This window comes from Panthera uncia, assembly GCF_023721935.1.
Source record: "Panthera uncia isolate 11264 chromosome A1 unlocalized genomic scaffold, Puncia_PCG_1.0 HiC_scaffold_16, whole genome shotgun sequence".
Classification (NCBI taxonomy): Eukaryota; Metazoa; Chordata; class Mammalia; order Carnivora; family Felidae; genus Panthera; species Panthera uncia.
In genome coordinates, this window is record NW_026057576.1 from 66,974,865 (window position 1) to 66,995,202 (window position 20,338).

At 48.0% G+C, this 20,338-nt stretch overlaps 1 protein-coding gene across 3 annotated transcripts in view; it reads left to right on the top strand.

Moving 5' to 3' along the window:
• The window catches only part of FARP1 (FERM, ARH/RhoGEF and pleckstrin domain protein 1), a 294,004-nt gene that overhangs the window by 255,650 nt on the left and 18,016 nt on the right, over positions 1-20,338 (top strand). For all 3 annotated transcript variants that reach the window (XM_049647489.1, XM_049647490.1, XM_049647488.1), the window contains exon 17: positions 15,513-15,594. In XM_049647489.1, the coding sequence (XP_049503446.1) occupies positions 15,513-15,594 (82 nt within the window). The remainder of the gene's footprint in view (positions 1-15,512; positions 15,595-20,338) is intronic.

Sequence of the window (20,338 nt, forward strand, 5' to 3'; positions counted from 1 at the left end):
GCAACAATGGATCCAAATCAAATTGATGACATTTATCAGGAATAAATGTAAAAGTCTGCTGCTAAGTTCAACTAGTCACTTCCTCAAGTGCATGATGAGGAATTGGCAGGGATTCAAGGCAAAAAGGCTGAGTGAATAAGTGTGTGAGTCAACAGAATAACACAGAGAGGACCCCACGTCTGTATCTGTAGCTCTCAACATCAGCTGCTCAGCAGAATCACCTGGAACCTTTACAAAATCTTGATAGCCAGGCAGAACCCCAGACCAGTCATATCAGAATTTCTGAGGGGTTGGACCTAAAACTTCCCCGATGATTCCTGTGTGTAGCCAGGGTCGAGAATGCTTGTCCTAGACTGCCTCACGAAAGCGACCAGAGCACCAAAAATGCTCAGGGCTCCTTCAGAACACTAGGCACAATTCTGAGTTTCACTTTTGAAATGGAATAGAGAATGCATTCCATTAAAAAAAAAAAAAAAGTTGTTGAAACTATGGGCATTTGTCCTAGAAGAGAGAAGATTCTAGAAAATCTGATGGCTCTGTTTAGTCTGGTCATGTGAAAAGGGAGTAAGTGTCTTCTTAGTTGTATCAGAGAACAGAATCTAAACAGTGAATTTCCAAAGAGGCACATCGTGTCTAAATATAGAGGATTCCCTAGCACTAACACTTGGCGATGAGAGGCTGCCTTAGGAGGTAATGAGTTCCTCCACCTTGGGGTTTCTTGAGCAGAGGTGGACTATTTCTAGAAGGCATTTATCTGTTGGGTGAAACCCCAAACCTGGCACTGCAACACGGTCACCTGGGATTGGGGATGGGGGGTTTTGAAAAAATACAGATTGCCAGGCCCCATGCAGCCCTCCTGAATCAGAACACTGGGAGGAGTCCCAGACGTGTGTATTTCTAAAGTGCTTCTTGAGATGACTGTGATGAATACCTTTTCCGGAACAACTGATACGGAGCTCCTGTGACAAACCTAAGATTCTATGATTCTCTGAGTTGCATTTTGGCTATAACTCTTGTTTCTTCTACAAGCAGTGAATGCATGCACAGGTGGGTGGGGGAGCGAGCGAGCTAGCTCAAGTATAAGGCTTTGCCCGCTGGGGGCTTGTGGTCTCCGGAACAGAAAGGCATGGAAAAGAAGGAGGGCCAGGCCCTGTCATGGATGAGTGGGCCATGTCCAGTGTGGGCATGGGGCATCACTGGCCAGTTCTGCCTTGAAGGACGTCTGGGCCATTGGTGCCTGCACGGCATAGGCAGCGTGTATGTGTCTATTCAGTCTGGGGTATGGGAAACCCGGCTGGCCCGTGCCGAGGGGGATGGCTGCGTTCTGGCTGTGTCCACGCTCCCGGCCACACCCCCACCAGACATCTCTGGCTGCCTCTGGCCCTTGTGGAGCTACACTGTGTCATCTGTAGTATGTGTACCTCATAGGCCTGTTACATGGATGAAATGAGACAGTATTTGTGAAGGGCTTAGCCTTCTGTCCCATTCGCAGAAGGCGGGAGAGGAGCTGATCTTTCTTTATATTGTTTATTTTGAAATAACTTTAGATTTAGAAAAAAGTTGCCACGACAGTAGGGTTTCTGCCCTCACGTCAGCTTCTTCCATCGCTGGCACGTCTGTCAGCTAGGAAACTAACGTGACTAAGTTACCATCAACTAAACTCCAGGCTTTATTCGGTGATACTCTTTAAATTACTACTGTTAATGGAAAGAAATCTAAAGTTTACTATGCACCTAAAACTCCCCCAAATTTGGTACTTAAAGGACACGGCCACCATGGTTTTACATGAGGCAGTGCTATGCTTCGATCAGCAGTGGGAAGTCTTAAGGCAGAAAAGTTACCAGGAATTTCCCTGAATGAGGAGGCTTGAACCCCTGCTCAGTAAACACACCTGCCCGCATCCAAATGTTGCGTCCTCCTGAGTAAACCCACCTGATGAGGGGATGGGCTGTTTCAGCCTGGCCAAAGCCCAGGTGACCCTGTTTCTTCAAAAACCGGGAAACAGGTTTGGTGACTTCTGAAAACAGGAAGAATGCCTTTCTTTTTGAAAGCCAGGATATTTTGCCCAGCTGTTCAAATGCACTCAGAGAAAGCCTCTTACAACCTTTGGCTTTCGGAGCTGTGTCCCAAATTCCAGCCCCGAAAGGCCTGGCAGGCAGAGTGAACACCAGCCGACTCGTTCCCCAGACCTGGATTCTCTAGCACGATGCGCCTCGGTAGGCTGTGCCCCGTGCAACATCAGCCTGCAGGGAGCTGGGGTCTGGGCAAGAGGCCTACAGAGAGGCATGTGGGATTGGCTGTGGGCACACACAGTTCTCAAGAAGGGTCTGCTGCATTTATTAGAAGCTTGGCAGCAGATTCACTTGGAAGGGGTGGGGAGACCGGAGGTTGAGATGTCGCCGAGCAGACAAGTCAGGCCCACGGGACCAAGGAAAAGTCCAGGGGGAAGCCCCGAGAACTTTGATCCTGGTTACCTGGGAGGATGCTCACAAAATTAGGAAGCCGAAAGGAAGAAGCAAATATAACGGAGGGAAGCTGAGTTTGCTCTGGGTCACATCAGCTTTGAGGGGTCAGTAATGAAGTCCTCCCGGCAGTTGGAAACGCAGGACTCAGGCTTGGGAAAGAAATCCGGTGCAGTGATGTAGATATGGGAGTTACCCACAAGAAGAATCCTGTCCTGCAAGAAACAACAGTGAGGCAGAGGAGAGCCAGGGACAGAATCGTGCCGAATACACCTTATTGTCAACTTTCCATAAACGTGTAGCTCATGGCAGAGCAAGAGCCAGCAGAGGAAATGGAAGAAGCCACGAGGGGTGAGCAGGGGTGGAGCGTCCCCGAGGAGAGCACGTCTGAAGAGTGGTGGGACGATGTGCAGAGAAGATTGAGGCAGGGTCCCTGGGGTGTGGGGGCAGGAGCAGGCTCGGACCCTAGGGGGTTGAGAGACAGGAGGGTGTCTGTCCGGAGCAGAAAGGAAGCTCCTCTCTCAGGAGGACTGTGATCAGGGATTTCACCTGTGGAGCAGTGTTGTCCTGCTCCAGGGGCTGAAGAGGAGTGGGGGGTGACCGTGTGGGTGAGACAATGATTTGCAGCCCTCCCCCGGAGTGCACATCTTCATAGTAGCTTCACGGTGAGCAATCCTAAAACAAAAAAATGAGTAATAAATCTTTTCATCCTACCCACTCTTTGAAGCTGGTCATCCTTAAAAGAAAATCATAGGAATTCCTCAAAAAATTAAATCTAGATTTACCATGGCACCCAACAGTGTCCAATCCTAGCTGTATGTTCAGAAGAATTGAGAGAAACAGACCCAGACAGATACTTCTACACCCACGCTCATAGCATCATTATTCACGGGAGCCAAAAGGTTTGGTTTGGAAGGAACCCCGTGCCCTCTGATGCGTGAATCATTAATGGATAAACAAAATGTGGTACATCGTACAATGGAATAATATCCTTAAAAAGAAGGGGATGCTAGGGGCGCCTGAGTGGTTTAGTCAGGTAAGCATCTGACTCTTCGTTTCGGCTCAGGTCATGATCTTGAGGTTTGTGAGTTCAAGCCCCGTGCCGGGCTCCAAACTGACAGCACGGAGCCTGCTTGGGATCTTCTCACTCCCCTGCACTTTCTCTCTCTCTCTCTCTCCCTCACACTAAATAAACTTTAAAAAGGAAGGATATGCTGATACATGCTACAACACAGATGCACCTTAAAGACATGCTAAATGAAATAAAAACCAGAACAAACAGTGTACAATTCCACTCATGAGCTACTTAGAGCAATCAGATTCAGAGAGACAGAAAATAAAACGGAGGTTGCCAACACCTGGGGTTGAGGAAACAGCTAGTGTTCGGCTGTCCAGAGTTGGGCAAGATGAAATGTGGGGATGGGGGCGCCTGGGTGGCTCAAGTCGGTTGAGCAGCCAACTTCAGCCCGTCTTGATCTCACGGCTTGTGAGTTCAAGCCCCACATCAGGCTCTGTGCTGACAGCTCAGAGCCTGGAGCTGCTTCAGATTCTGTGTCTTCCTCTCTCTCTGCTCCTCCCCCACTCATGCTCGAGCGGTGCCTTTTCGAGGTGCCTTTTCCTGGGAATGCAGACCGCACGGTGCACACATTCCACTTTCTACCATGTTCCTCATTCTTGGAGCCTCTTTCATTTCCCATTATTGTTTCCCCATATCGCCCAGCTGCTCCGTGAGGTCGATGGGGCTCCCGACTGAAGCCATGGAAGGTGAAAACAGACTCATTACCTTTTTAAGTGACCCAGAAGGGGATGCGGTTGGCGATCATGCCAATCAGCCGGATGCCGTGGTTTTCCCCTGACGTGGAGGCCTGCGGTGGTTAAGCTCCTTGCTTCTCTGGCCTGGTTTGAATTTGGGACCATGTTGGGAAATGCTAGAAAGGAGCCCTGAGGTTGGACAGCCTGTGTCCTGAGCTCATTGCACACCTGAGTGCGTCCTGTACGCAGGGCGGGTGGGGACACTGCACCTCCCTCCACTCCCCAGAAACATACCTCAACGACAGGCAATTTCTCCCAGCGTCCTCTCCCCTTGTGGTGGATGCAGGCCTTCGAACCTGGCATGAGCACACGTTCCACGTGGGTGCACACACACACATCCACATCTGCCCCCCTGTCCTCTGTGCGCGTCGGCCCCTCCACACCTCCCCCCACCCGAAGTAGACATCTGTAGGCTGTTTCCCACGTGTACATAAGGAAGGGATCTGATTTCTATGTTATTTCCCAAGATAAGGCTGACTGCAGACCACACCTGCAGTTATCTTATGGAGTAATAATGACTGTCCCCCAAGCGTTGTTCACAATTGCCTAATCCTTACCAGACCAGTCCCGTGGGGAGGTCTCCTGTCTTCACTGTAGGACATTTACTAGAGTCCGTGAAAACTGTTTTCCTTCTTCTAGAGCAAAATCAGCTGCCATGCCTTTTCTTGTGGAACATTCTTGTGTGATGTATCCCACTGCCTCCCAGGGTCCCTGCAGCGATGAGTTTGGTTGTGAGCAGGAAGTCTGGGTTACAACCCTGTGTCAGGAATCCTGAGAGGCTTTACTCCAGCACAGTCCACCTGGCATCTCAGTTCCTCACGCACCTGCCTTAGCGCTTGGCCAGTCGTTTCTGTGCCACTTAGTCTAGACTGGAGCTCGGGAATGGTGTTGGCTTGGTTGAATGCCTGATTGTTTGCTTGTCAACTGCTTCATAACTGGTTAAGGCTCATTTTTATTGTGGTTTCAAATCCTTTTGTGCCTCATCTTCCGCAATGACTTTGAGATGGTTTACAAATGGAAAACAATGTAAGAAAAGGATAAAGACCTATAAAGCCACACTGTCCAATATGGCAGCTACTAGCCACTGACAGCAATCTCAATTTAAAATAATCAAGGGGTTCCTGGGTGGCTCAGTTGGTTAAGTGTCCCTCCGACTCTTGATTTTGGCTCAGGTTGTGGTCTCACAGTGAGTTTGAGCCCCGCATTGGGCTCTGTGCTGACAGCATGGAGCCTGCTTGGGAGTCTCTCCCTCTCTCACTGCCCCCTGCCCTGCTCGCTCAAACACACACTCTCTCTCTTTCTCAAAATAAATAAACAGATTTGAATAATCTATTAAATTAAAGATTCATTTTCTCAGTAACACTGGCCACATTTCAAGGCTCATTAGCCACATGTGGCTAGTGGCTATCATATTGGATGGCAGATATAAAACACGTCTTCGTCATCACAGAAAAAGATCTTTTGGACAATATTGGTCTAAAAATGAAGAAGAAATAGTACACATTACTATAAGAAACACAGGCCCTTGGACACAAGTTGCTGAAAATATCTATAAAACAAATGCGTGAAAATGCCTTGGTTTGGTTCATGGTAAATCTCGAAGAGTAATAAGTTCATTTACGTCATGTCTCCAAGGGTCAAGGATTGATCTTTTGTAAAGCAGAAGGGGGTCTGGCAAATGTGGATGGACAGTGCTTTTACAAAGTCTGATTCACGTGCAGAGTCGTGGCATTAATATTAACAATCAAGTACCGTTAATGCGCATTTACTGTGTGCAGACTCTTGAGACACCTGGTACTGTTGTAAAGTTGGTGTTATTGATAAAAATTAAAATGACCACCAGGATTTTCCCATTTGATCTTCAAAACCAGGTTGACCAACCCTTGGCCAGATCTGGCCTGCTACCTGTTCCTGCTAATAAAGTTTTTTTGGAACATAGCCACACGCGTTTGTTTGTTTGTTTGTTTGTTTGTTTTTTACCCATTGTCTATGGCTGCCTTTCACAGGTGAATACTCATGACACAGACTGTGTGGCCTGAAAAGCCTACGTATTTACTATCTGGCCCTTTATTAAAACTTGTTGATCCTTGTTGAAAAACACTTCCCTAGGTGTAGGTGTTATTCCCATTGTATGATTGGGAACATAAGGCCCAGAGAGGTGAGACCCCTGACATACAACCCATAAGTGACAGAGGTACAACTTGAACTTGGGTCTGATCTGATCCTCAGCTTGTGGCTTTGCAGCTGTGTTGTTGAGGCACAAGGCTTTACACCTGGAAAGTGGCTGAGAGTGCATCTGCCGTGGATTCCTCATTCTCTCTTTCTTTAATGTTTATTTATTTAGAGAGTGCCTGAGCAGGGGGGCAGGGCAGAGAGAGAGAGAGGGAGAGAGAATCCTAAGCAGGCTCTGCACCGTCCGCACAGAGCCTGACATGGGACTTGATCTCACAAACCATGAGATTACCACCTGAGCTGAAATTGAGAGTCAGTCACTTACCCAGCTGAGCCACCCAGGCGCCCCAGATTCCTCATTCATCACAGGAGAAAAGGAGAGTGTGCCTTGCCCTGGGCCACACAGCAGGAACCCGGCAGAGCCCCAGCCAGGGTTGGGCACCTGTGCCCCCAACCCTTGCATCCTTTCTTTCTGCTCCTGGCTTTGGGATGTCAGCTGTGCTCACCGAGAGGTCCTTCTGCTCCGGACACCCTCCTGTGCTGTTCTCTCAAAAGGGGCAGGAAGTACATGGCATCTGGCCAACACTGGCCCTGTGATGGCTTTGTCTACAGGAATATCACCTGTAGGGCTCAAATCTGAGAAAATGGATTCAGATTTTTTTCTAATCCACCAAGAGACTATTTAATGGTGAAGTGGCCACCACTGAGATGGTAATATCCGAGGTGACTCCTGTGGAATTTAGCTGTGTCGCAGCATATCCTCGGAGCCTCTCTGTCCGCTCCCAAGGGATTGCAACAGAAACAACAGCAAGGCTCCTTCCAAGCCCTTATATACTTTGTTCCGTCCGCACGGTGCAAAGAGGCAGGTTCGGATGAGGGGACTCAGCCTCGGTCAATAGGGTGGATGGACAGCCTGCCCAGGTGGGAGAGTTAACGCTGGACTTGAACCCAGGAAGCATGGCCTCCAGGTCCTGCCCTCCATATCTTACTCAACCGCCTCTTAACCTTGTCCTTCGATTTGCTGACAGGGCCTTCTGCCCCCTCCCTGTGGAATTTCTCAGGGGCCTTAGTTTCACACCAAATGTGCCCACTATTTACTGAGGGAACAAGAGGAGGAAGGAGAGTAGACCTTCCTCCACAGGCTACCTTTTCTCAAACCACATGGGCTGTCGGGCATTGTTCTCTTCAACAAGTATAAACTGCTAACTGCCTCCTTTCCTGTTTGGGTCTTAGGGAAGCTTTTCTATTTGCTTGCTCATTAACACATATATGTGACGTGCTAGGAACTTTTGAGGACCCGTATTTCACTATTCCACTACTCCCCGTGGTGGCTGGGAAATCTTGAGCGGTGGTGTTTTTGGCTCTGGCTGAATCGGACACAAGGTGGGTACACGGCTATGGGACCCTAGAGCAGAGAGCATTATCTGTGGTATCTCTTTCGCTCTGGTTTAGGTCAACAGAGATGTTAAGACCATTACAATCTGAGACGAGGCTCCTTCTGTATGTTACCATCAGGAGGACTTTATTTTATCTCTTTGATTGAAAAAAAAGAATAGAGGTTGCTTGCCGATTTTGTTGGTGAGAGTTTTGGCTAACGTGAACTGAACATTCCCTGTGTTCCAGACACTGTTAAATGCTGCTCGTGTATCATGTCTTTTAATATTTACAAGCACATCATTAGGTAGATACTGTTGTTATCTCCTTACCTCACAGGTGAGGAAATGAGGCACAGGGAGGGTGAGTTGCTTGGCAGATGTCACACAGCTGGTTAAGGGCACGACTGGATTTTGAAGCCAGCTGGTCTGCTGTCACTATGCCTTTAGCACCAGAGGCTTTAGGCGTAACGTTTAGAGGGGAAGAACTCCAAAGAAGCTGGTTCGTTGCTGTTCACTTGTAACTAACCTGAGAACAGCTTCTGGCCCCTGGGAAACCCCAGCCCCAGGCATGATCTGAAATAGCCCCTGCCTGCCCCCCTGTGCTGCTCATGCTGTTCAGGCTGTTCCTGGCCACACACATGCACACACACATGCACACACACACATGCACACACGTGCACACGTGATGGGGTAAAGATGTGACACACTCTTTTCCTTCCAAGTCACACATTTGGGGCTCTGGTGGCAGGGCCATCACTCTACTTCAGAACCTTGAGCTGTGTGTGTGTGAATCCCCGTGTCCACAGACTTGGACAAATATTTATTGCGTCCCTATTATAAATCAGTCATTCTCCTCAATGTTCAGTGAACAAAACACGACACAGTTATCACTCTCCTAGGGCTTGTATTCTGGTTTCATCCTTCTCTCTGTTCTGTGTCAAGGAGGCAGCCAGACCAGCCGGATAAGATTTGAAAGGGGTGTCCTTGTGGGGGAGGGGTACTTAAGAGCGCCTGCTCTCTTTCCTACTTAGGCCACGCCAAGAGATCAGGGGGCCTCTGACCCTTTTCTCAGAACAGAAATCCCTGTCCGTACTCTAGAGGTGTTAAAAATGATAGCTTTAAGACTGGCCACATTGCTATGAGAAAGCACCTTGTGGGGCACCTGGGTGGTTCAGTCGGTTGAGCGACGGACTTCGGCTCAGGTCATGATCTCACGGTTTGTGAGTTCAAGCCCTGCGTCGGGCTCTCTGCTGACAGCTCGTGGCCTGGAGCCCTGCTTCGGGTTCTGTGTCTCCCTCTCTCTCTGCCCCTCCCCCTCTCATGCTCTGTGTCTGTCTCAGAAATAAATAAACATTAAAAAAAATTTTTTAATTAAATAATAAAAAAAAGCACCTTGCATTTCTACAACATCTTACAAAACACTGTTAAATTGTCTCATTTGACAAAACAATCTTGTTGCCTTCTGCCCATCTTCCACCCCACCCCCCATGGAAAATGAGCTCTGAAAGTTGGTTGGTATAAAACCAGGTAGGACTACACCCCATTTCTTGCTTTCCCTGGAGCCCATGAACCTGGGGGCAGGGAGGTAGCTGTAAACATGTTCTCTTTCTATCTAGAACGATGCTGTCAAGTAGCACTTTCGGCAGTGATGGAAATACTCTGTGTCTACGTTGTTCAGTAATAGCCACTGGCCGCATGTGGCTGGTGAGCACTTCACATAGGGCTCGTATGGGTGAGGAATTGAATTTTAAAAGTTCATTTTAAGCAGAGTTAAGATGTAAGCAGCCATATGTGGATACTATACTGGGTGGCAGTTTTAGAGGCTTTAAAGGGGAAAGGACTCTGGAGTGGAAGATAGGAGAATGCAGCCTTCCTTTCCAGTCATGCGTGAGTGTCACAGCACCTGACGTTCCTCTCCATCCACTTCCCTGGAATTCAGAATCTTCGAGATCGTTGTCAAAAGGCAAGACTCGGGGTGGTTCTCTGAGTGCCGCCCCCCGACCCTTCAGCAAAATCAGGCTACTTCTTGTGTGTCACAGCTTTAGTTTGACGATTTTCATTGGTTTAAAAAAATAAGACCATGCAAAAAGTGTTTAAAACCATTGCTGTCAAGGTAAACAGCAGTGAAACTCATTGGAGACAAGGCAGTGTGGTCTACCTAGAAAACAGCCTGGAAGCATAGGCAATGGAGGAAAGTTTTGAAAAATTAGCATAAACAATGGAAAAGAATTTATGGGGTATACCTGTATACCATGCGGTGGGGGGGGGGGGTCACTTACACACTTATTATATAAATTTAATATAAATTTAATATAAAATTTAAATTAAATTTTAAATTAAGTTTAAAATTTTATGTTTGATTCAAAGCCAAGAAAGACACTACAAGGACACTGAATTCATTATATTCTGCCCCAGCTGGCTTTCCACTGTCCACCCAGGGTTCCAGGGACAATGATGTTGGTGACTGTTTCCTGTTAACCCATGAGTAGCATGACATGTTCTCAGTCACATGTGGGAGCTAGTTTTCCCTGAATTATCTGCCTTGCTCCTGACTGGACAGCCCACTGTGCTTTGAGACCAAGCTGCTTTCCTAGAAAAAGGAAAACAGTTTTTCCAATCACCTGAACCGCAGGCGGGTTTCTGCTGGAAAGCACTTGAGAGCGAACATTCTCTAGACCGCTGATGAGTTTTAAATGGCTTTTCTGTTCCCCTGCATTTTCATGTGTGGCTCATGAACAGGACTGAACCCAGGTGACCACTTCAGGTCTCATCTGGGTGCTATCAAGCCTGCCCGTGAGTGGGGCTGTGACTTGTGCTCCTCTTATTAAACAGGACCTGGCCTTAAACCCAGAAGAAAAGCTGATGTAAGCATCCTAGCATTGTAACTGACGGGCATGATGTCACCAAGAACGGGAGGCATCTGCCAGCTGCAGGTACCGCTCAGAGAGTGAATCCCTTATCTGTAGCTACCAAAGGGAAACACTCAAGCGCCATGTGCCTAGTGAGGATGCCTCCGGCCCGAACGTCTTTCTGGGGATGTGAATTAAAATTCAAATGAATTGGATTTTCTTCTCCAGGGATCTCAAAGGATATTGGAATCCATCAAAGAATATTGAAATCAACATAGATTACCTGTGGCTAATATATATGTTAGATGTGTGTAGTATATATAATATATAAACATGAATAGATAAAAAGATAAATATCTTAATATTAGGTATATGATATAAATATAAATACAATGTATTACTCTGGCTAAATTGTTTGCGTTGAACCCAGCCACCCTCCCTCACCCACACATTCATGGAAGACGTGTCTTTATTCTTTTGCTTATTTATACATTATCTTTCTACTTACACGTATACACAAATACATGTGATCACAGACCGTTTTCATTTAAGATCCTAGAAACCACAGGGACTAGTAAGAGCAAAGATGTGATGTCTGATTTGCAAATGAGGCCTGAGAATGAGGCTCACAAAAGTTCAGTCCATCTTGTGGGGTCAGGGAGCGCCCAGACACAGAGTGAGGTGGGAGGGCCGCCCCCCAGCTCCAATCGGCAGTTGGCTTTATGTTTCAGTCTAATGAGACGATGCTTCATTTGTCGGGAGGAGAAGGGAAGGGCTGAGTGGTAAACATGCTTGCATTAATACTAGGCTACTCGAAATGCCCAGTGGGTCAGTCACTACCTGCTTTCCATGGTAAAGAATATCAGACACTCGACTGAAGCCAGGCCTGATGTCCCGCTCCCCAGAAAACACTCACGGTTGGGAGATGGCATCCTGGGGTGCATAGTACCATGTGGGATAGCTGGGGGTTGTATCACCAATGCATGAGACCGTGGACACGCTGTAGACTGTCCTAGGGTTCCATGAAGATTTCATGTTGACCCGGGATTGGGCGTGAGAAGGAGGGGAGCAGAGTGGTGATCTCTCCCATTGGCCTTGCCCACCTGCACCTACTGTCAGTGTTGTATTTCCCGACAGTCAGAGTCAAAGCCCTCAGGTGCAAGGGCTCCTTGTGCCCCTTGGAGACAGCCTCGTTACTGGTCTCTCCCACAGAGAACTGGCCCTTCTAGCCTTTTCCTCCTCTTCGTGGCCTGTCTGCTGCAGAGTTAGTGACTAGCTCACATAGTCGTGAGTGAAGTGTCTACCGAGGGGCAGGAAGACTTGGGAGATTCATGGTGGGGGGTGTGGGGGTGTGTTGGGCCCAGCGCTGAGCTAACGTGTCGTTGCTCCAGGGAGTGTATTAATCATGGTGCACGGGGCAGAATTTAGCTTCTGGGAAGCTTCTGAGTACATGGGTTTCCAAAGTGAAATTGTCAAAAGAATTTTCAGCTTTGTTGCCGCGCGGTAATTACACGGACAACAACTATGTGGCCCTGTCTTCTAAACAAGGACCCTTTTCTTGTGAGGTTAACATCCAGAGGATGTTCTGGAAGAATTATAATTACTTTTTTCATGTTCTTAATAATAAAATGACCTTTTAGTTCTGAATAACAAAGCAAATGCTTTGAACTTGTGGATTTGGTGGCATTAACATGCAAAGGAAGTAAAAACATGACAGTATTTCTATAGGAAGCAGCAGTTTTGGTTTGCCCTATTCTCATGGACTGGTGCCATGTTCTGGAACCACACAGGGGTTGGGACTGGCCATGTGTGCTACTGAGGGGGGAGGTCTCGGGAGGCGGGCAGCGCTGCCTGGACCGGATGCATTGACTTCTGGGGCCCCAGCCTTCTGTCCCCACACCACCTAGAGCTGGCCCTGTTTGAATTTATCCACATCACTGTCTTCCCCAGGGCACAGGGCACTGTGCTATTTCTAAAATGAAAGTAAAGATGCCAAAGACAGAGAAACAGGACTCTGCTAGCCAGCTGATGCGGGAAAATGTCCCCTTGAGTTTGGGGCTTTAACATCAGTACGTTTTCTTTTAACAGTGGGAAGAAGGATGTGCAGTCAATAAAATCTGACTTCCACTTACATGCTCCACCCCACCCCCATGTCGCTTCCCAGCACTTCATTTTCCCTTGGGCGTTATCTGCGAGAAGGAGGAAATTGCTTGTTATTAATAAAGCCCCCCCCAGTTCTCCCCTTGCCCAGCCAATCCGGAGGACTCTGGCTAAAATATCTAAATTATGTCCTTTGAACTAACTAAAGACCTTCCTTAACTGCATTTGTCAAATGGTATGCCCATTTGAAAGTTTTGGGATCACTTACATAAGTTTCAGGTCATATCTACATACCCACAAATCGAGTTTCAATTGTGCCTTGCCTTCTCTTATTAATGTGTGGCATTTAGTCAAAATCAGGACATTCTGGCTCAGTAGCTTTTTTTGTTCAGGTGTTGGAGCGGGGGTGGGGGGGTGAGCAGCGGGGAAAGGGAAGGGGAGCTTTCCAGCTCCTTCCAGAGCATCACGTGATGGTGAAGGTGCAGGCTTGAAGGAGGGGTTCTATAAAGCAGAAAGCTTCCGTCTGAGGCCAGAGCTCCCTTCTCCAAGTGTATAAAGAAGAGAGCAACAGGTAAACTCTCAACTAAAAGTAGGCACACATCAGGATCAACAGAATGGCCAAACAATAAACTTCTCAATAGAGATTGGATTAATAACATTTGCTAAAATTCCGGAGATGCCTCCACCCTGCGGTTGACAGGGCAGAATAATATGCGGTGATTAGCAATAGACTGAGCACCGTCTCTAAAGCAGAACCTGGGTTTAAGTCTGTCACTTAAACATTCTCCGGTGACCCCATTTTGGGAGGAATTTGATCCACTGGGTGGGGGATAGAAGAGACAGACAAGGGAGGATACCTGAGGTTCCCGGCTTGAGCGGGGGGCAGAACAGTTACATCATCAAGGGGGTTAACATAGGAAGGGGATTGAGTTTGGGCAGTAAGATAATTAACTCTGGAACCTCTTGAGTTTGAGATACTTGCAGGGTCATTCATGTAGAACCCTCTGGTGGGTGTAAGAAATACGGTCCCTGGGTCATTTGGACAAGGGGCATTTGGGTACAGATCTGGCATCATGCATAGAACCCGTGGGGAATCCAGGGATTATACAGGAAGAAGTAGGAAGTGAAGAGAGCACATAAGCACAGATGCGTTCCCAAAGAACACAGACCTCTCAGGAGTAGCCTGAAGAGGGGGAGGTGGCCACGAGGACTGAGAACTGACCTCCAGAGGCCTCCCAAAGCTGGAGAGCCAAGTGCCTGGAGTTTGGGGCCCCCAGGCCCAGAGAAGCTGCCTAGGGGCAGGGTTTAGGCAATTAGGAGGTTGGTGGTATTCCTTCACAGAAGCACTTCAGGGAGTGGAGGACAGAATCCAGACTCAATTGGAAGAGGAGCAGTGATTAAGGCAATCTGCCAACACCCTTTGTTTGGGCAGCTGAGAGGAAGCAGAAGGATTGGGGAATTCTGTGGGGGGGGAGGGGAAAGGAATACAATAAAGAAAGCTCCCAGAAGCTGACCCAGGCTGGGAGCATAAGTATGTTGTCTGTCCCTTTATTCCGGAGCAGCTTTAACTACCCCGTGGGTCTGGGTGCTCTGTCTCCCTGGTGATGTAATCTACGTGTCTGCTGAGTTAGAACCAGGGGAATGTGTCATTTCACTGCCTCCTGCGGGAAGCCCCGAGCTGGGGCTCTCACTTCTGACTGGAAGCCCCATGCCCGGATTTTTACCTTTTTTCTTTTTCATGCATCCCTCTCATTTAAGTTAGCTTCTAGCTCTCCTGAACAGTTCGTTTGAAGATATTAGCCATCAGTGGGTAAATTCACAGATACACACCCGTGCCATGGTTGGAGGGGCGTGGGCTGGACCCCCTGGACTCAAGTTCAGGCCCACGGTCTCACGATAGCTGACATTAGGCAAGCCGCGTGGTTTCTTTGTGCCTCGGTTTCTTCAGCTGTTTAATGGTGCTGATGATGGTACCTGCCTCATAAGGCCGTCATGAGGGGTAGATGAACTAGTGCTTATAATGTGCTCAGCACAGTGGACCGTGCTTAATAACCACCTACCGTTATTGATACTCCTTTCCTCTCTGCTGCTTAAGCTCTTAGCTTATCAACATGGGCTACAGCCCAGAGCCATAAGAAAGAAGAATACAGTAGACCCAAAACTCTGCTGAAAGGGCCCATATCTTTGTCATCTTTCACCCAGCATCTCTGGCTGGGGGGAGTCTGGAACCTCCCTTCCCTGGCCCTCTCTGTACCTGGGACACCCATCCTGCCCACTTCTGCCCCTGTTCCCACCTCCACACATGGGGCTCCTGTACCTCAGTTATGTTTTTCTTTTCCCCAGGGCTGTCCACGCAGCTCTTTGTCTGCTTTAAGCTCAGGGCTCTTGGGACCAGAAACCTTGTCTGTTAGTGATTTCCAAGCTCTTGTAATGACGCCCAAATCACCCAAGCGTGAACGGGGAAAAATTTTAAATTAGACCAAATTAAAATGATAGCACAATGGTTCTTCCTTGTCTCTTTCGAAGTACAAGGGGAATTCTTTGCAGAAGAATGGGGTGATTTCATAGTCTCCTTCCGGCGCTAACATTGTGTGACGCCCGGAGAAGGGAGAGGTACAAATAATAGGGGATTGGAAAGGAAGGCATAAAGCTTGCTGTTTTGTGATCTGAGGCCAGATGTTTTCCGGTTATGTTTCCACTGCTAATGCTTTTGTTTCCAACCCCTTTGCCTTTGCTTTCAGGGAAGGCCGCTCAAATGCCCACATCAGAGGGGATTACCAAAGAATCGGAGATGTCCTACTGAAGAACATTCAGGGTATGAAGGTGAGCTGCTTTGGGATTCCGGTGGAACGAGTTCCCTAGGGAAAACCAGGCTGGGCCTCTCGGAGGCCTGGGCTTCAATCCCAGTGCATAACCACACATGACCTGATTTGACTAAATACAGGTAAATGCAGGGTGAATTCCTCTGTCCTCGCAGACAATCGTGTTTGGAAGGAAAATGCAGCCCCTTTGGGGGAAGTACTTGTAGTACTTTTCCTCCTTAAAAGCTCTGTGCTGTAATCAAAACAATAGGTATTATCTGAATAAATCATTCAGCACTCATTTTAAAAAACGATGGGGGCGCCTGGGTGGCTCAGTCGGTTGAGCGGCCGACTTCAGCTCAGGTCACGGTCTCACGGTCCGTGAGTTCGAGCCCCTCGTCGGGCTCTGGGCTGATGGCTCAGAGCCTGGAGCCTGCTTCCGATTCTGTGTCTCCCTCTCTCTCTGCCCCTCCCCCGTTCATGCTCTGTCTCTCTCTGTCTCAAAAATAAATAAAAAAAAAAAGTTAAAAAAAAACGATGTAGACAAAACATGGTTTGGTCGACTGAACACTGCACTTTTCATCAGTCGTTTTGGCTTCTTGTAAGTGTGACGAAAACATTGGATTTAGAGCCAGGTAGGAATTCTAATCAATCCTATGACTTGAAGTCACTGTACCAGGCAAAGACATTTCTAACCAGCCAGCAATATCTGCAATGATACAAGAGTAAGAGTATACCACCAGACATATTGAACCAATATTCTACCTCATTTTTGAAATCTGCCCCATCTCTTAGCAGTGAAATTTTCATTTTTACATTTTCATCTTAATCTATTAATGCCTTTAACATAGAATATTTTAATTCACAGTTTACCTTTTGAAGACAAATACCTCTCTATTTACATTTTAAAGTGATCTTTCTACATTTCAACTGGCCCAACAAAGCCTCTCTAATACCTTTACTAATAACTCAGAGCAACCCCTAAAGAAGGAAGGTTGCTCCTGCTACCATTTCCCCCCATCCAACCAACCAACCATCCATCCACCTCCCCCATCCCTCCCTCCAGGATTAGCTGAGCACCCACAATGTATAAGACACTTGTACAATAAAAGTTACTGGAGTTTGAATTAATTCCCAAGAATCTTACTAAGTTGTTTAAGGCTTTATTTTTCTCCCTTAGAATGATCTATCTCATGAGGCAGGACAAGGGGATGGTGGGGCGGGGGGTGGTACACAGAAAAGACAAGATCTAAAGCCACTCCAGAGATTTCCTGTTTCTCTTAACAAAGATCAAGATACTATTTAACAGGCCTTGAGCACACTTTTTTACAGTCTTCAAAAAGCAACACTGCCCTCTGGGCAAGACAAGAGAGAGGCCATGAAAGCTATCTGGATTGCAGAATCCCATGCAATAAATGCAAAGAATTATCTAAGATGTTCTACAGCCACAGTGTTTTTAATGCTTTAAGTAAGGCTGATCCACAAAACTCAGATGTAACAGTTACAGACCTCCTTGTGCTTTCCATAGTATTTTTTATTAGTGTATTTTCTTTTCTAAAGCAGTTTTAGGTTTACAGAAAAACTGAGCAGAAAGCCCACAGAGATGTCCTATGTGCATACTTGTGCGTATACACACACACACACACACACACACACACACACACACACAGTGCCCTGGTACTAACATCTTGCATGGGTGTGGGATCTTTGCTACAACTAATGAGCATTATTATTATCTAAATCCATAGTTCCCGTTAGGGATCACTCTTGGAGTGGTACATTCTGTGGGGTTCTGCCAAATGCAGAATGTCATGTACGTGCCATGACAGGATGACACAGGACAGGGTCACTGGCCTAAAATTCCTCCAGGCTCTGCCTGTTCATCCCTCCCCTCCCCCACCCCCTGGCAACCCCCGACCCTTTCCTGTCTGCATAGTTTTGTCTTTTCCAGAATGTCCTATAGTTGGAATCACACAGCAGGCAGCCTTATCAGACTCTTTAACACTTGTTAAAGATACTCTTTTTTTCTTTTTTTTGTAACATGTTTTTGTTACTGTTGGACTTGCCAGTTATTTTCCTATGTCCGCCTGTTTTTTTGGCCCAGTTGGGTTTTCCCTCTTTTCTCTCAGTATTCCCTTCATCTGAGATGGCAGCTGACTCTGGAATGACATGGGTTTGAACTGCGTGGGTCCACTTACATGTAGAACGTTTCCCATAAATACAGGATACCATGAATGTATTTTGTCTTCCCTGTGATATTACATATACCACTATATGTTAATCAATGTTAACCATAAGGTTTCTAGTCAACATTAGGCTATTATTAATAGTTCAGTTTTGGGAGAGTTAAAAGTTACATGCCGATTTTTTAAAAAAATATATTTTTTTCACATTTATATTTATTTTTGAGACAGAGCACGAGTGGGGGAAGGGCAGAGAGAGACATACACAGAATCCAAAGCAGGCTCTGGGCTCTGAGCTGTCAGCACAGAGCCTGACGCGGGGCTTGAACCCACAAATCGTGAGACCATGACCTGAGCCAAAGTTAGACGTTCAACCGACTGAGCCACCTAGTCACCCCTAAATGCTGATTTTTAATTGTGTGGGGGAGTCAGTGCCCCTCACCCCAGGGTTGTTCAAGGGACAGCTGTATAATCCTGCCCAGGGAGGGCTCCTGCCTTCACAGACTCCCTTCAAGGAGGCTTGGACTCCACCATGGGCCTCCAGAGACGGCAGTTGGAGACCTGCCAGCCCATTCCTTGCCCCCTTGGGGACAGTCCCCAGCATCACCAGCTGTCCTTTGTGCCTCGTCCACGGAGAGCTGACAGGCAGTGGTACCCACCCTCCTCTCTGTTCACCTAGCGCCTGAGACCTCCTAGAACATACCTGATTTTCGCTCAGAGCAGCTCTTTCTCCTCAGTCTGGTGAGTTGGCATTTTTGTGGTTAGTCAGCTTCGTCGGCTGTGCTGGCATTTGAGTTCCTGTGCGGATGCCATGAGCATATTTATAGCATGGAGCTCCGTGCAAGCAAAATAAAAATAGGTGGAGAGGCTCAGAGAGCCACTGGCTGCCGTTTTTAGCATTTGTTTGGGTTGCTTTTTCTTGTGGTGGTTATAGCTGGTTTTAAAGAATTTTTATGAAGTATGAAGGAGAGCCAGCAGAAGGTTCGAGAGATGTAGAAGCCCAGGATAGCACTCTTGTCCAAAATGCTTACAGTGATCTACAGCTTGCAGTGTCCTTCCTGTCCCCCACCCCCAGAGACCCCTGTGTTTTTACCCGCATTGGCAGGGGCTCAGCCAGACTGGGGTGGTTCCCAGACCCTCCACTCATGACCATGACCGAGGGAGCTGGGCCAGGGGCTCCAATCCCTGCCTGAAAGTCAGATACCCAAATTAGGATCTCTTGTTTATGCCGCAAACTTCCAACTGGAGACATCTGTTCAGATGCACAAAGGCACTTCAAAACCCACCCAAAGATCCATCTTTCATCCAGGCTGGGACCTTCACTCGACCCGTCTGTCTCCTCAGGTGCCCACCTCCTGCCCCCTCTCCTCCTTCAACTTCTCCCACCTTACTCCTTCTGGCTCTCAGCTGGCTGTCTGCTGGAGGACCCGACCAGCTTCCTGGTGTTGCCCTGCCTCCCGGCGAGCCGTCCTCCCAGTCAGCACGGATGGTACCGCCAGACTGCCGAGGCTCACGACCCTCCTGTGTCTCTCTGGCGGGTAGAATACAGTCCAAACCCAAACCTGACAAAGGCCTTCGTGTTCTAGCCCTGGATGATCTTTCCAGGCCCTTCCCCGTGTCCTTCACATGCTTCTCTGTGCTCCAGTGACCATGAACTCACCTCTCCAGGCACTCAAGGTTCTTGCAAGACTCCTGCCTTGGCTGGGTGCATGCATGGTTGTTTTTTCTTGCTTTGTTTTGTTTTGTTTTGTTTTGTTCTGTTTTGTTTTGTTTTGTTTGAAGTGACCTCTACTCCCAACGCGGGGCTCCAGCTCACAACCCCAAGATCGAGGGTCACATGCTGCCAACTGAGCCAACCAGGCACCCTTCATTTGCTCATTAAGGCATGCAGGCAGCAGACATTTACTGAGTGCCTATGTGTGTATCAGGCCCCGAGGATGCAGGAGCACGACCGATGTGCACTCTTAAGGTCAACTCGGGAACAGCACATGTGGTAACACGGCCTGGAGCTGCACGTGTACACACACGCACGGGGGCACATTTAACTGGTAGAGTCCAAGTAAACTCCGGATCGTACCAGTGTCAATTTCTTAGTGTTGATGTTGTGCTATAGTTACACGAGATGTTAGCTCTGGGGGAGGCTGGGTGCAGGACCTCCCTGTACATTCCTGTGTAAGCTCCTACGAATCTGTATTTCAAAATAAAAGTAGTCACTAAACCCAGCAGGGGACACCACATGACAAGGGCTGAGATGGACACATATGGCAGAAGTACAGAAGATAGAGGAGTCCCTAACTGGTGGAGGCGGGTGGGTGTTGAGGGGGTTGCTGAGGCCGGGCAGGGCTCCTAAGGGGCGTGTCACGTGCAGAGGCTCTGGGCATGAGCCAGGCAGTCAAGTATAGGTTGTTCAATTTGCTCACCTGGGGTGAGGTGGCAAGAAGCACATGGAGGGGGGGAGGGTTATATCCTAAGGGCCCCATGTGCCCTGCTGAGGACTGTGGAGGGGTGAGGCGTGGAGGCAGAGGTCCCGATGGAGACACCACCACAGTAGGTTGGGGTTGGCGGGGGGGGGGGGGGGGGGGG